This window comes from Hipposideros armiger, unplaced genomic scaffold (genome assembly GCF_001890085.2).
Source record: "Hipposideros armiger isolate ML-2016 unplaced genomic scaffold, ASM189008v1 scaffold_141, whole genome shotgun sequence".
Lineage (NCBI taxonomy): Eukaryota > Metazoa > Chordata > Mammalia > Chiroptera > Hipposideridae > Hipposideros > Hipposideros armiger.
Window position 1 is genome coordinate 2,566,166 of NW_017731491.1, and position 12,931 is coordinate 2,579,096.

The 12,931-nt window shown below is 60.4% G+C and overlaps 1 protein-coding gene across 2 annotated transcripts; it reads left to right on the forward strand.

The window, feature by feature from the left end:
- The first annotated feature begins 6,431 nt into the window (after positions 1-6,431).
- HIC1 (HIC ZBTB transcriptional repressor 1) lies at positions 6,432-12,865 on the forward strand. Of its 2 annotated transcripts, XM_019650410.1 has the most exons (4): positions 6,432-7,218; positions 7,868-7,998; positions 8,071-8,387; positions 9,838-12,865. In XM_019650410.1, the coding sequence occupies exon 4, from the start codon at positions 9,858-9,860 to the stop codon at positions 12,000-12,002; it is 2,145 nt and encodes a 714-aa protein (XP_019505955.1). In that variant the 5' UTR covers positions 6,432-7,218; positions 7,868-7,998; positions 8,071-8,387; positions 9,838-9,857; the 3' UTR covers positions 12,003-12,865. The 2 variants fall into 2 exon arrangements, with proteins under 2 accessions (XP_019505955.1, XP_019505954.1); XM_019650409.1 differs by having other exon boundaries at positions 6,432-7,998; positions 8,083-8,387.
- The last annotated feature ends 66 nt before the right edge of the window (positions 12,866-12,931 follow it).

The following is a 12,931-nucleotide window of genomic DNA, read 5'->3' on the forward strand; positions in this document are numbered from 1 at the left end:
CCTGTTCGATGGTGGCTACGCCCACCCACAACTAAGACTAAACACAGCACCTTGAGCTTAGAGGCCACAAGCTGCCAACGGGCAGCCAGATGGCGACTGGCACCCTCCACAAAGAAGATTGAAGAACAACAACTTGGCTGGTCCCCTTCCCCAATTTCCCAATAAAATTAAAAAAAAAAATACTCCAGCCCACCCTGAGACAACAGATATTCCTTAAATTACCCGAAATTCTGAGTTCACTATAGATAGCAGTTGTCCAAGATTTTTTAAAAAAATCAAACACAAAAAAACTGTCAGTATCCACCCAGACAGACCCAGTTTACTGGATTTAGGACCTTTACAGCAGATAGGATAGGGAAAAAGTTCTCCTTTGCTACAGTTGGCCTCTCCCTTGCTCTTTGTGTTTTATGATCATGGTATCTCCCCTGCCAGTTAAGTATACTCTTGGTCTTTTAAAGGGATCCCTTCCTTGGCAAAAGGAGGAGACTCTGAAATGGACTGAATTACTCCTACAAACCTGTTGGATTTGGCCCATAGAATTTTAGAAAAGATTGGAGTTACGGTATTTAAAATTTTAGGAATTTCACACAAAAACTCAAGATTCTTGGCTTCTCTAGAAATAAGCAGTTCAGCATGGAATGCAGTGTGGTCCTGCAGTTCAGGGCTCATGTGCTTTCATGGCAATCATAAGCTGCCGCCTTTAGCAAGGTCCCAAGAGATGAAAATGATGGCTTGTGTACCACAGCTGCTGCTGCTTGGGATTATTGGGAGTAAAGGAGTGAGGGGAAGATACATTGGGGAATGAATTTTTAGCCAGTGCCTAAAGTTAGAAGGGTGAGGGTAGGGCATAGCAGTATTAAGTGAAGCAGAAGTACTCATGCATGGGGTGAGGAGAATTTCCACCAAGAATCATAAAACGCCGAAGAAGGAAACGTGGTCCGCTAGTTCCCAAAAAGAGATGTCAGCTGGCATTATGCTTTCCAGGAACAATGGAGAATCTTAGTCTCCCCCTACACTCCCCCCCCCACCCCCGCCGCCTACTGCCCCAACACAAATACAGATTCTGTAGACCATTTACATCAGCATCATGTTAAACTTAGATTCCTAGGGCCAACTCCAGACTCACAGAATCACTGGGACCCAGGAATTTGCATTTTGACAAGCTGTCCTGGTCATTCCTATGCAGCATAATATTTGAAAACGACTGCTTAGAGCAGCGGTTCTCAACCTTCCTAATGCCGCGACCCCTTAATACAGTTCCTCATGTTGTGGTGACCCCCAACCATAAAATTATTTTCGTTGCTACTCTGTAACTGTAATTGTGCTACTGTTACGAATCGTAATGTAAATATCTTTTTGTTTTCCAATGGTCTTAGGCGACCCCTGTGAAAGGGTCGTTCCACCCCCAAAGGGGTCGCGACCCACAGGTTGAGAACCGCTGGCTTAGAGAGTAGAATATAAGTCTCTGTTAATACGTATTTGAAAAATGCCCCCCATGCGATTCTCCTGCACTCCACTAGGGATGGGGAGCAAGCTCTCAAGAATCATTCAGCTAACATTTTCAATTTATAACCAAGGAAAATGAGGTCCAGAGGATAGAAAGGGGAATACCATGTATTGAGTGCTAACTATGCCAGACATTTTGATAAGTGAAAACTTTATAGTTGCCTAATTTAATCTCACTTCATGAGGTAGATACTATTATTAACCTAATTTTACTACTGAGGAAACAGGTACAGAGAGGCTAGTAACTTACCCAAAGTTGGTTTAGATCCAAGAACTCACATTCTTGACCTTTTCTAGTCATTGTTTCCGTTGCTGCACCACAGAAGGTGAGCAGAGGCCACCACTCACTACTGTTGGGCTACATGTCTGTCCGGGCCTCACCTTAATTCATAAAATAGGTCGGGGGTGGGAGCATTAAGTGATTTCCAAGATACTGAAAAACTCTAATATTGTATGATCAGTCTTCTGTGTCCCCCCGCCCCCAACTACCTTCTCCAGATGGGTTCCAACTGCAAAAGACGTGGTCCCTTCAGAATATCCTTTTCTTTTTCTTTTCTACCTCTCCCTCCACCTTGGATTCATAAAGCTCTTGGGAGAGTCCCTTAGCAAAGAACCTCTCAAGAGCCACAGTCCTGGAGGTTCTTCTCAGAGAGATGTGTCCCCCTTCTTGTTCATTCTGCCTAAGTGCCCAGAGCTGGAGTCTCCTCAACACTATAACCGCCCCACAAAGTACATAGTGGCCTAGTAGAATAGGACTTAAGAGTGAAGTATCATTCTGCAGTTTTTAAAGGTTTTAACTTACATGATTCTATTTGATCTTTACTTGCACAAAAGGAGGGATTATTATCTCATTTTACAGAAGGCTCAGAAACAACGTGGCCCCTTAAATAACAACCAGTTGGTGAAGCCAGGCTGGACCTCCTGCTTCCCAGTCCACTACTCCCACCTGCAAACACTACAGTCTGCCCATGGATGTCCACTGGATTTCAGAATCAAGTGCATTTTAATCTAAGCCCTCAGAGTCCTTGGGTAGGAGGAAGGCAGCATGTGGGCATTGATTAGCTGTGAAACCAACACCAATAGTCTAAGTAGTTTAGAAAAGGACAGGGTATGGAAAAGTAGAGAAAAATTGAATTAATTGGTGGCAGGGCTGGGTTGCATTAACCATTCCCAACACTGTCCTTAGGGAAGTCCTGCACCCAATATCCAACAGCCCCTGTAGTGGGTGATGTTGGTGGCAGGTGACATACACAATATTTTGAAGAAGTCATTGCTCACACTTCACTGGCACAACAGGACTGCGGCCCTTCTGATTCACTCCCCTAATTTAGGGTTAATTTGAGACACTGTCTCCAACTGGAATCCAGTACACAGCGATAGACTGCTGAGACGTTCAGACAACGCTTTACAAGCTCACTGGCTTCCTGAGGGTTGGGGACTCTTCTTATCCTACATGGCTCAGAGGAGGAAAGAGTGGGGAGAGGAGTGAGGAGAGGCTGTGACTCTATTAGAAAAATGGGTTCAAGGATTACTCTTCGCCCTCGGCTAAGAGTTCCTGGAAGAATGAAGTTAGACATATTTAGGAAAACTTTCCTCTGTTTACCCCCTTCAGTCCCTAGGAGGCAAACATTTTTTCTTGCTTCCAGGTCCCAACAGCCTCCCTCACACTGAGGAGATAAAAAGAACCTAAATCTCATAACTACCCCTTCTCTCGCCATCCCCTGGTTGCAATACCTCGGCTAGGACGACAGGTCAGTCACTGAGGCCAACGGTCAGCCATACTGCACACCGTGATTCCTTCTCTGCCTCCGTGGAAGCGCGGCAAACCCCGGAGTAGCCCGCCTGCGTCGAACCTCCCGCCCCGCCCCGCCGCCCTCAGACTTATCCAATCTTGACTCGTCGCCCCCGCTTCCTCCTGCTCATAGCCTCCCTCATCCAGGGCTGGCAGTGCGCGGCGCGGCGCGTGGGCGTGCTGCGGGGCGACCATGGCTGTAGACTGTTACCTTCGGTTCCCACAGTAACAATCGAAAGCCACGGTTGCCCTGGAGACGCGGGGGCGGGGCGCGCGCTGCTGACGGCACCGCGGCAGCTCCAGTCAAGACTGACGTCAGGACCGCTGGGGTGGGGGGGTCGGGGGCGGGGCGCACGGCGGGGACCCGGCGCCGGACTGCTCCCCGACTGTGCGAAGTGCGTGTGGGCCGGCCGCCCCTCGCAGCCCCTAGGGACCAGGGACCGGACGGCCCGATGGCGGAGCCTGCGCTGAATCAGCACCGCGGACAGCGGTGGCGCGGGCAGTGAGCGTGGGGTTGAGGGACCCTGGGGAGGGGCGGGGTACAGAGGGGCCAGGGGCGCGGCAGGTGGCCGATTCCGCGGTCCTGGGGCGGGGCCAGGCGTCGGTGGCCGTGACTGGAGACTGTTACTGAGGGCGGCCGGGGCAGTAAGCAGTCTAGAGCCAAGGTGCCGGCGCGCTGCCCGGGCGGGAGTGCCTCTGTTGCCTGCAGCTGGGGGCGCTGCTGCTCTTCCTCCCCCGCGTCTCCCGCCTTTCTCGGCCCCAGCGTTCGCGGACAGGCACGCGGCCCTTGACGTCAAAGCCCTGTGACGTCAAAGATGTCCCTGCGGAGAGGCACTTCCGGCGGCTGGGGAGGGGGGGTGTCAGTGGGGGTGGGGCGGGGCAGTCCTGCCGAGGCCCCGCCCCCGCCTGGTCCTGAGAGGACAGCTCCTCGCGCAGAGGCGGGAAGTCGGGGGCGCAGAGGGACCAGCCCGACGGGACAGGACGGGGAGGGGGCGCCCCGGCTGAATTCGGGGTAGCAGGCAGGTGGGCGTCTGTCCGTCGCCGGCGCCCCGCTCAGCTGGCCGGGCACAGCAAGGCTGAGTCACCGCGATGAGGGCAGGGAGAGGTGGGGGCGCGTCACTTGAGGCGCCAGCATCTCCCCAATTTCTTGAGAGGATGGCGCAGAAACCCCAGGAAAAGCCGCGGGGTCTCCGGGGTCCATCTTCTGTTCGATGCTCCTCCGAAGTGGCTGCATCTCCATCCAGGCGCGGGCAGGTGCTGCACGGGTTTCTGTGTACGCCTCCGGTACCGGTTCAACCAGCTGCGAGGGAACCTTCATCCCCCACCCTGCCTCCAACCCTACCCCGTAGGAGCCCTCCAACCTACTGCCTGCCGGTCTCCTCCTTGCTCCTCCGTCCGTGTCCGTGCATCCGTCCATCTGTCGCCGGTCCGCGGGTCAGTCTCGCTTACCTGCCGGGCCGCGTTGCGCCCGCGCCAGCTCGCCTCCTGCAGTCCCGCTGGCGCGGCGGCTTTTATAGTCGCGCGTAGTACTCGTGCGGCGGCTCATTCATGCGGCCGAGGCTCCTACACACTGACGCGCTGCCGACGTCAGCAGGGAATTTAGGAAACGGGAAGAGGGGCTATTTATAGAGGCGGCGGGGTGGGGGGGTGGGGGTGGGGACCGAGGCGATAAGGAGTTGAATGAGGAGCTGGGAGGGGGAGGAAGGGTACATGGAAGCAGGAACGGGGAGTGGGAGCCCGTGCCCCCTGTACCAATCTTCAAGGAGTTAACTTTCCGGAACTGCGGGCTGGGGGCCAGCGAGAGGATAGTGGGGGCGGGGGGGGGCGGGGGGAAGCTGACGGGTCCCTTACATGTTTATTCACTCTGAGACACTTGGGACGCCACCCCACTCCAGCCCATTCTTCCAAGGTAGTACCCAATCCTACTCCTTAGTTTCTGGACCTGAAGACCCTGTGACGTCACAAGATGTCCCGCGGCGGCGTTATACCCAATGGCCACTGCGGTGTCGTCACCCTGAGGAGTGAGGCAAGAGAGGAAGCTGGTGGCGGTGGTGGGGGGTGGTCGAGGGGGTGGCGCTAGGGCAGCACCTAGAGCTGTGGTGTGGATGGGGGAAGAGAGGGGGAACTCGGGGATCTTGGAAGGCTTTGTAGGAGGAGGCTGGGCCTGGAAGGAATGCCCAGTGGGGGTCCAGGTACCAGTCGGGAGTTGGAGACCCGAGAAAAGGCAGAAAAATTGAAGAGGGTGGCTTGGACTCTGGAAATAAGCAAGGGGTTCCTCTGCGGGGGAGTTAGGGAAGAAATGGCAGGAGAAGGGGGGTACGAGGAAGAGGAAGACTCAGCAGGTGGAGGGGAGAAGGACAGGTCCCTAGTGTCAGTTTCAGACCCTGGCACACAGCAGACCACGTTTAGGACCGGTTTGTGGAATGAAGGGCATTGACAGAGCACATATGAGGGTGATAATGAGTTACGGGCTCAGCAGCTTGGCAGAAAGGGGTCTCCAGGGGTTGGCAGGGCAGAGATCACTTCTTGAAGGAGTAAGAGTTCCTGGAGATCAGAATTGGCAGGAAGGGCCCATGCCATGTGGGTTGGAGTTCCTCTGGAGAGGAGCAGGGAAATGAATGATCCTAGTCCGATGGGCTCTCTCAATGAGGGAAGGAGAGTGCATTCAGAGAAAGGAGCTGGATTGGGGTGGAGAGTGGGCAGCGCTAGGCCAGAGCAGGTGGAACTAGGTAGGGAGGGAAAGGTCAAAGACTGAAGAAAAGTGAAGCCTACAGGAAGGTAGCTAGGCTGGGGGCAGGTCTGTGAGACCCTCCCATACAGATGTAAGGACAGGGGCTGGGGCAGTGAGTTAACTTGGAAAGTAGGGATCCAGGTAGAGTGTTGAAAAAAACCAAACAAGGATCGTGGGCACAGTGGACACCGCGATGGGTCCACAATGGACAGAATCCACTGCACAAAAGAGACACAGGGCTGAGGGGGCTCCTTGTGAGGCTAGGATCTGGCCTCATCAAGAGGATAAAAGATTACAGTAGAGACAGGGTCAGAGAGGTCCTCCACACACTTTGGGATCTGGCTGACTAGAGGCTTTTGTTTTGTTTATTTATTTATTTATTTTTCTTTTTCCTCCAGGCTTCCTCCCAGAGGCTCTCTACGAATGCCTTCCTGCTTGGTGGGAGAACTCCTGTTCATCCATCAAAGCCCAGTTCTAAGAGCACTTCTGAGGACCCTTCCCACCTCCTTCCAGCACACCTTTCACTTTTCTGTCTCAGCGCACAGCACGTCCCCCTGCTGCAGGGGCCTGTAGCTCAGGAACAGACCATTTTCATTTTTGGAACCTTACTACTTCCCTAGTGAGGACATCATGGGAAGACAGAAGAGAGGATTAGGATAAGATTGATCCAGAACACAGATTGGAAACAGGGTGAGGGCGGACTCAGGACGCAGTAAGACTGAGGACCTGCGGGGACCAGGAGCCGTCTCCTGGCCGGGAGGCCACGAAGTCTCACGCGGAGGAAAGGGAACCTCTGGGGGGCGCCCGAACCCTTGGTGTCGGTCACAGACCGCGAGTGGCCCCGCCGGCGTCCCCTAATGAGCGACTCAGCCACCACCTCTAACGGGGCATGGGGGCGGAGGGCCGCAAGGGGCGGGGGTCGGCGAGCGCAGCCCCCACCCGCCCAGCGGCCCTGAGCGGTTGTTAAGCTCTCCAAGGCCTTGGAGAGACGCGATCTGGGCGAACCTCATCGGTTACTATGGTAACTCTGCGCCCCAGCCTCTAGTGAGGCAGCTGAGGAAGGCGCAGCCAATCAGAAGCTGCAGGCGTTCTCAGGGACCCACTCCCACCCCCCACATGTGGGCGGGGGCCAGGAGGTGCGGGGAGGAGGAGGAGCGTGGGCCACAGCTAGACCCCGAGCCGCTATCAGGTGGGTGCGGGGTGCTGGGCTGCGCGGGGGACACTTCCGGAGTAACCCTGTGAGTGCCTGCGCGCCAGTGCGGGGTCTCCTCCCTCCCAGAAGAGGAGTTACCTGCAAGAACCTGGCCTTCACACGGGGTGCAGGACCTTGCAGGAGATCCCGGGCTGCAGGCCCTCCTGTCGTTTCTCTCATGTCGGTGTGTTGGAGACAAAATCGTACAAGCGGTCCCTCAAAACGGCTCACTCGGGGGCTGGGTTCGCTTCTGTGGGCCCCCCAAAAGGCACTGTCCAGCCATTCCCAGTCGAATATCCTAGGGTCCCTTCATAGACCTGCAAGTTCAGGGTGGGCTGTTTGGGTAACCTGTCTGTCTGTCCAGGTTCACGGAGAGCCCTACGTGGCAGCCCCCAGAGTATTCCAGAGAGCCGGGACTTGGACTCTAAAAGGGGGCAGGTGTATCTGTGCAAACTTGCGCGCCCGCAGGTGTCAGAACCTGGAGAGGATCTGGGTGCAAACGGGTTTATTCTGTGCATGTGTTATTCTAGAACTCATGTGTCTGAGTCAGGATGTGTGTGTTTGGGGGTGGGTACAAATAGACAGCCCTATCCAGGAATGTCTAAGGAGAGGCCCCCAAGATCTTGTCCATCTTCTTCTTCCTTAGGATTTCCGTAACCTCCTTCTCACCATCTACTGTCACCAGAGTCCTCTCCTTGAGGGCAGGACTTCTCCGAATTGGGGCAATGTGAGAATCTGCAAATATGTACACAGGAGCGTTCAGCTCAAAACTCCGAGGTTTGTGGGGCTCGCAGGTCCGGGGCTTGGGTTCCTCGTCGGGCACATCTGGGAGGGTGAATCTGCGAGTAGGCCCCCCTGCAGGATCCAACTCCGCATCTGGGAGCCTCCAGCCCAGGTGCGCCGGAGGGAGGTCGTGGCTGTGTCGCGTAAAGCTCCGCTCGACCGCGAGGTGGCGCCATAGCTGCAGCAGAGCCTGCCGGCCCGGGCCGCTCCAGATAAGAGTGTGCGGAAAGCGCGGCGGGGCTGAGACGCGACCAGGACGCGGGGAGGACGGACCAGCAGGACAGACCGACCGGGGGCCCGGCGGGCGGAGGGCAGCGCAGAGCAGCCACGTCCCCCCTGGATCCGCCGGCAGCCGGGTCCGGGGCTTCCGACATGCCCCCCAGGTGGGTCCTTGGGCTGGGGACCGGGAGGGACAGGGGACCCAGACAGCCCGGTCCTTGCGCGCTGGCCGCCTCAGGCGCATCCTCCGGCGCGGGCGTCCCAGCGCGGCTGGCGTTCGGAGCTCCGAGTGTAGCCCCTGGAGGACTCAGGACCACCGGGCCGCTGCTCTGCGCCGGGTTCACGGCGGGGTCAGCGGCCCGGGTCGGCTCTGCCCGCACATGGGCTGGAAAAGCGAGGGGAAGGGAAGGGGAGCTGGCGGGCGGGGCTGGCAGGGGCGCTGCCCTGGCATAGATCGGCGCCTGGCAGCGGGGCGGGTGGGGCGCGGGCAAGGAGCTGCCACCACCACGGGGAGGGAAGCCCGGTCGGGCTGCGGCCGCAGGTAACGGGCCGCGAGGTCCTGCGGGCCAGGCGGGGAACAGGGGAAGGCGGGCGAGCGGGCGGGCAAGGCAGCTCAAGGCTCGACTCAGGCCCTGCGGTCGCCCGCCTGCCAAAATGGGGGGCGAGAGGAAAAGCTAGGAGCCGAGGGACTGGGTCTGGTGCGCCCCTCCCGGCCTGTCTGAAGTTGGGAAACTTTTCCCCAAGTTTGGGGCGGCGGAGTTCCCGTGGAGAAGGGGCCGAGGGGAGCTGGGGAGGGTGGCGCCGGTCTGCCAATGCAGACCTAAGGCCGAGGCCGGGCCGGGACGCGGGTGGGGCGCAGGCCGGGGTCAGGGCCGCAGCCGGCTGCGCGCCGTGCCCGCCCGGGGCGCTGCCCCCTCCCTCCCCTGGGAGCTGCGTGGCTCCCCCCTCCCCCCCACCTGCTTCCTGCCTCAGCCTCCTGCCCCGATATAACGCCCTCCCCGCGCCGGGGCCCGGCCTTCGTGCTCTGCCCGCCACGGCAGCCGCTGCCTCCGCTCCTGGTGCCGCGGCCGCCGCCCGGGCCCCAACTGAGGGCCTGACAGCCCCTGGCCAGGGCGGCGCCACGGCAGCCAGGGCGCTCCCCTCCTCCGGATCACTTCCCCCAACTGGGGCAACTTCTCCCGAGGCGGGAGGCGGTTTTCACTCGTCTCCCTTAAATCCCACTTGGGCAAACTTCTCGGCCCTGAATGACTTTTCCTGAAGCGGACATTTCCCTCAAATCGGGTAACTGTCTCCGAAAGGGTCACTTCGCCCGAACAGTTTTCTCCTTGGAAGCCCCCCAAGAAGCCAGCCTGTGTCCCCGGTGCCTCCGGGCCTGGGGGTGCAGGCCAGCCTGGCCTCCTCTCCACCAGCCGCTCTCTTGCTCCTTCTGGTCTGGGCCGCCGGCCCAGGCTCCCACACTCAGAGGCCGCTGATCCTCCGCCAGTGCCCAGGCCACGGTGCTCGATGCTGGTGCCTAGCTGAGGGGAAGGGAAAGTGGAGGGGAGAAGCGCCGGACGGGGGACCGGCAGCGAGGGCTCCGTGCGGCTCTGAACCGGCTGGTGTGTGTCCCCGCAGGAGATTGTGCTGGGCAGACGATGCTGGACACGATGGAGGCGCCCGGCCACTCGAGGCAGCTGCTGCTGCAGCTCAACAACCAGCGCACCAAGGGCTTCTTGTGCGACGTGATCATCGTGGTGCAGAACGCCCTCTTCCGCGCGCACAAGAACGTTTTGGCGGCCAGCAGCGCCTACCTCAAGTCCCTGGTTGTGCATGACAACCTGCTCAACCTGGACCATGACATGGTGAGCCCAGCCGTGTTCCGCCTGGTGTTGGACTTCATCTACACCGGCCGCCTGGCTGATGGCGCAGAGGCTGCTGCTGCGGCGGCAGTAGCTCCAGGGACCGAGCCGAGCTTGGGCGCCGTGCTGGCTGCCGCCAGTTACCTGCAGATCCCCGACCTCGTGGCGCTGTGTAAGAAGCGCCTCAAGCGCCACGGCAAGTACTGCCACCTGCGGGGCGGCGGCGGCGGCGGCGGCGGTTATGCACCCTACGGGCGGCCAGGCCGGGGCCTGCGGGCTGCCACGCCGGTCATCCAGGCCTGCTACTCGTCCCCAGCCGGGCCTCCGCCGCCGCCCAGCGCTGAGCCGCCGTCGGGCCCCGAAGCGGCAGTGAACACGCACTGCGCAGAGCTGTACGCCTCGGGCCCTGGCCCGGCGTCCGCACTCTGTGCCCCGGAACGCCGCTGCTCCCCACTCTGCGGCCTGGACTTGTCCAAGAAAAGCCCATCGGGCTCCGCACCTCCAGAGCGGCCGCCCGGCGAGCGCGAGCTGCCCCCGCGCCCAGACAGCCCTCCCAGCGCGGGCCCCGCAGCCTACAAGGAACCACCGCTCTCTCTGCCTCCACTGCCACCGCTGCCCTTCCAAAAGCTGGAGGAGACTGTACCGCCTCCGGACCCGTTTCGTGGCGGCGGCGGCAGCCCAGGACCCGAGCCCCCAGGCCGCCCCGACGGGCCCAGCCTCCTCTACCGCTGGATGAAGCACGAGCCAGGCCTGGGCAGCTACGGCGACGAGCTGGGCCGGGAGCGCGGCTCCCCAGGAGAGCGCTGCGAGGAGCGCGGCGGGGACCCGGCAGCCTCGCCCGGGGGCCCCCCGCTCGGTCTGCCTCCACCACCGCGTTACCCGGGCAGCCTGGACGGGCCTGGCGCGGGCGGCGACGGCGACGACTACAAGAGCAGTAGCGAGGAGACGGGCAGCAGCGAGGACCCCAGTCCGCCCGGCGGCCACCTCGAGGGCTACCCATGCCCGCATCTGGCTTATGGCGAGCCTGAGAGCTTCGGTGACAACCTGTACGTGTGCATCCCCTGTGGCAAGGGCTTCCCCAGCTCAGAGCAGCTGAATGCGCACGTGGAGGCGCACGTGGAGGAGGAGGAGGCGCTGTATGGCAGGGCCGAGGCGGCTGAGGTAGCTGCAGGGGCCGCGGGCCTCGGGCCCCCTTTTGGAGGCGGTGGGGACAAGGTCGCTGGGGCTCCCGGCGGGCTGGGCGAGCTGCTGCGGCCCTACCGCTGCGCGTCGTGTGACAAGAGCTACAAGGACCCGGCCACGCTGCGGCAGCACGAGAAGACGCACTGGCTGACCCGGCCCTATCCATGCACCATCTGCGGGAAGAAGTTCACGCAGCGTGGGACCATGACGCGCCACATGCGCAGCCACCTGGGCCTCAAGCCCTTCGCGTGCGACGCGTGTGGCATGCGCTTTACGCGCCAGTACCGCCTCACCGAGCACATGCGTATCCACTCGGGCGAGAAGCCCTATGAATGCCAGGTGTGCGGTGGCAAGTTCGCACAGCAACGCAACCTCATCAGTCACATGAAGATGCACGCCGTGGGTGGCGCAGCAGGCGCAGCCGGGGCACTGGCGGGGCTCGGGGGGCTGCCTGGCGTCCCCGGCCCCGATGGTAAGGGCAAGCTCGACTTCCCCGAGGGTGTCTTTGCTGTGGCGCGCCTCACGGCTGAACAGCTGAGCCTGAAGCAGCAGGACAAGGCGGCCGCGGCTGAGCTGCTGGCGCAGACCACGCACTTCCTGCACGACCCCAAGGTGGCGCTCGAGAGCCTCTACCCGCTGGCTAAGTTCACCGCGGAACTGGGCCTCAGCCCGGACAAGGCGGCGGAGGTGCTGAGCCAGGGAGCGCACCTGGCCGCTGGGCCAGACGGCCGGACCATCGACCGTTTCTCCCCCACCTAGAGCGCCCCACTAAGAGGCCCGCCTCACTGCCGCTGCGTGGCCCCTGGCCCGCGCCTCCGGGGGCGGCGGCGGCGGCGGCGGCGAGCCGGCACACCGCTCCAAGATAACTGTAGTAGCAGCGGCAGCGTCAACGCAATGGCGGCGGCCCCACCTCTCTGCGGCCTCACCTGGCCTCACTGCTTCGTGCCTTAGCCCGGGGGTGGGGGTGAGGGGAAAACCCCGGGATGGGGGTGGGGTGGGGGAAGGGAGATTTATATTTTTGATATCAGCTTTGACCAAAGGAGACCCCCGGCCCTTCTCCGCCTCTTCCTGTGGTTCGTTGGCCCCGTCCCCCCGGCTCCGTGCTGCTTTTGGGGGGAGGGGTGTCACTTTTGGGGCGCTCCCAGCCCTACCTCCGGCCCTTGCGACCACACCCATTCTCACTGTGAATCTCCCCGCTGGGGTCGGAGCGTCGGGCAGAGTTGGGGAGCGGGGAGGGGACTGAGCCGGCCGGAGGGCCCCCTGCCCCCGCTCCCACCCGCCTGGGGACTGATAATGTGAAGTTCCTCATTTTGCACAAGTGGCACTAACCCCAGGGTCCACCCTTCCCTCCTTCTGGAGTCTGAGGGCTAAGACAGCCCTGGCCTACCCAGTCTCCCACTCCCACGGGGTGTCCTCCTTCCTTCCCTGGGGCCCCGGACCATATTTATTGCATGCGCCCCGGGCAGCCCCACACCCCGAGCCCAGGCTGGGCTGGGCCGGAACGTGGTCTCTTTAGCTCCCTCCTCCTCATTTGTATATTTTCTACCTTGTACACAGGCTCTTCTAGAGCCGCTTCCATTTTCTATACTCGATCCAAACAGCAATAAAACAGTAACCAAGGACCCTGGACCCTGCGGCTCTCTTCCGCGCTGCACTAGGTTCTGGTTGGGGACAGGTGGGGCCAGACA

Excerpts from the sequence above, each read along its gene's own strand:
- HIC1 (XM_019650409.1), top strand. The coding sequence starts at position 9,858 with ATGCTGGACACGATGGAGGCGCCCGGCCACTCGAGGCAGCTGCTGCTG.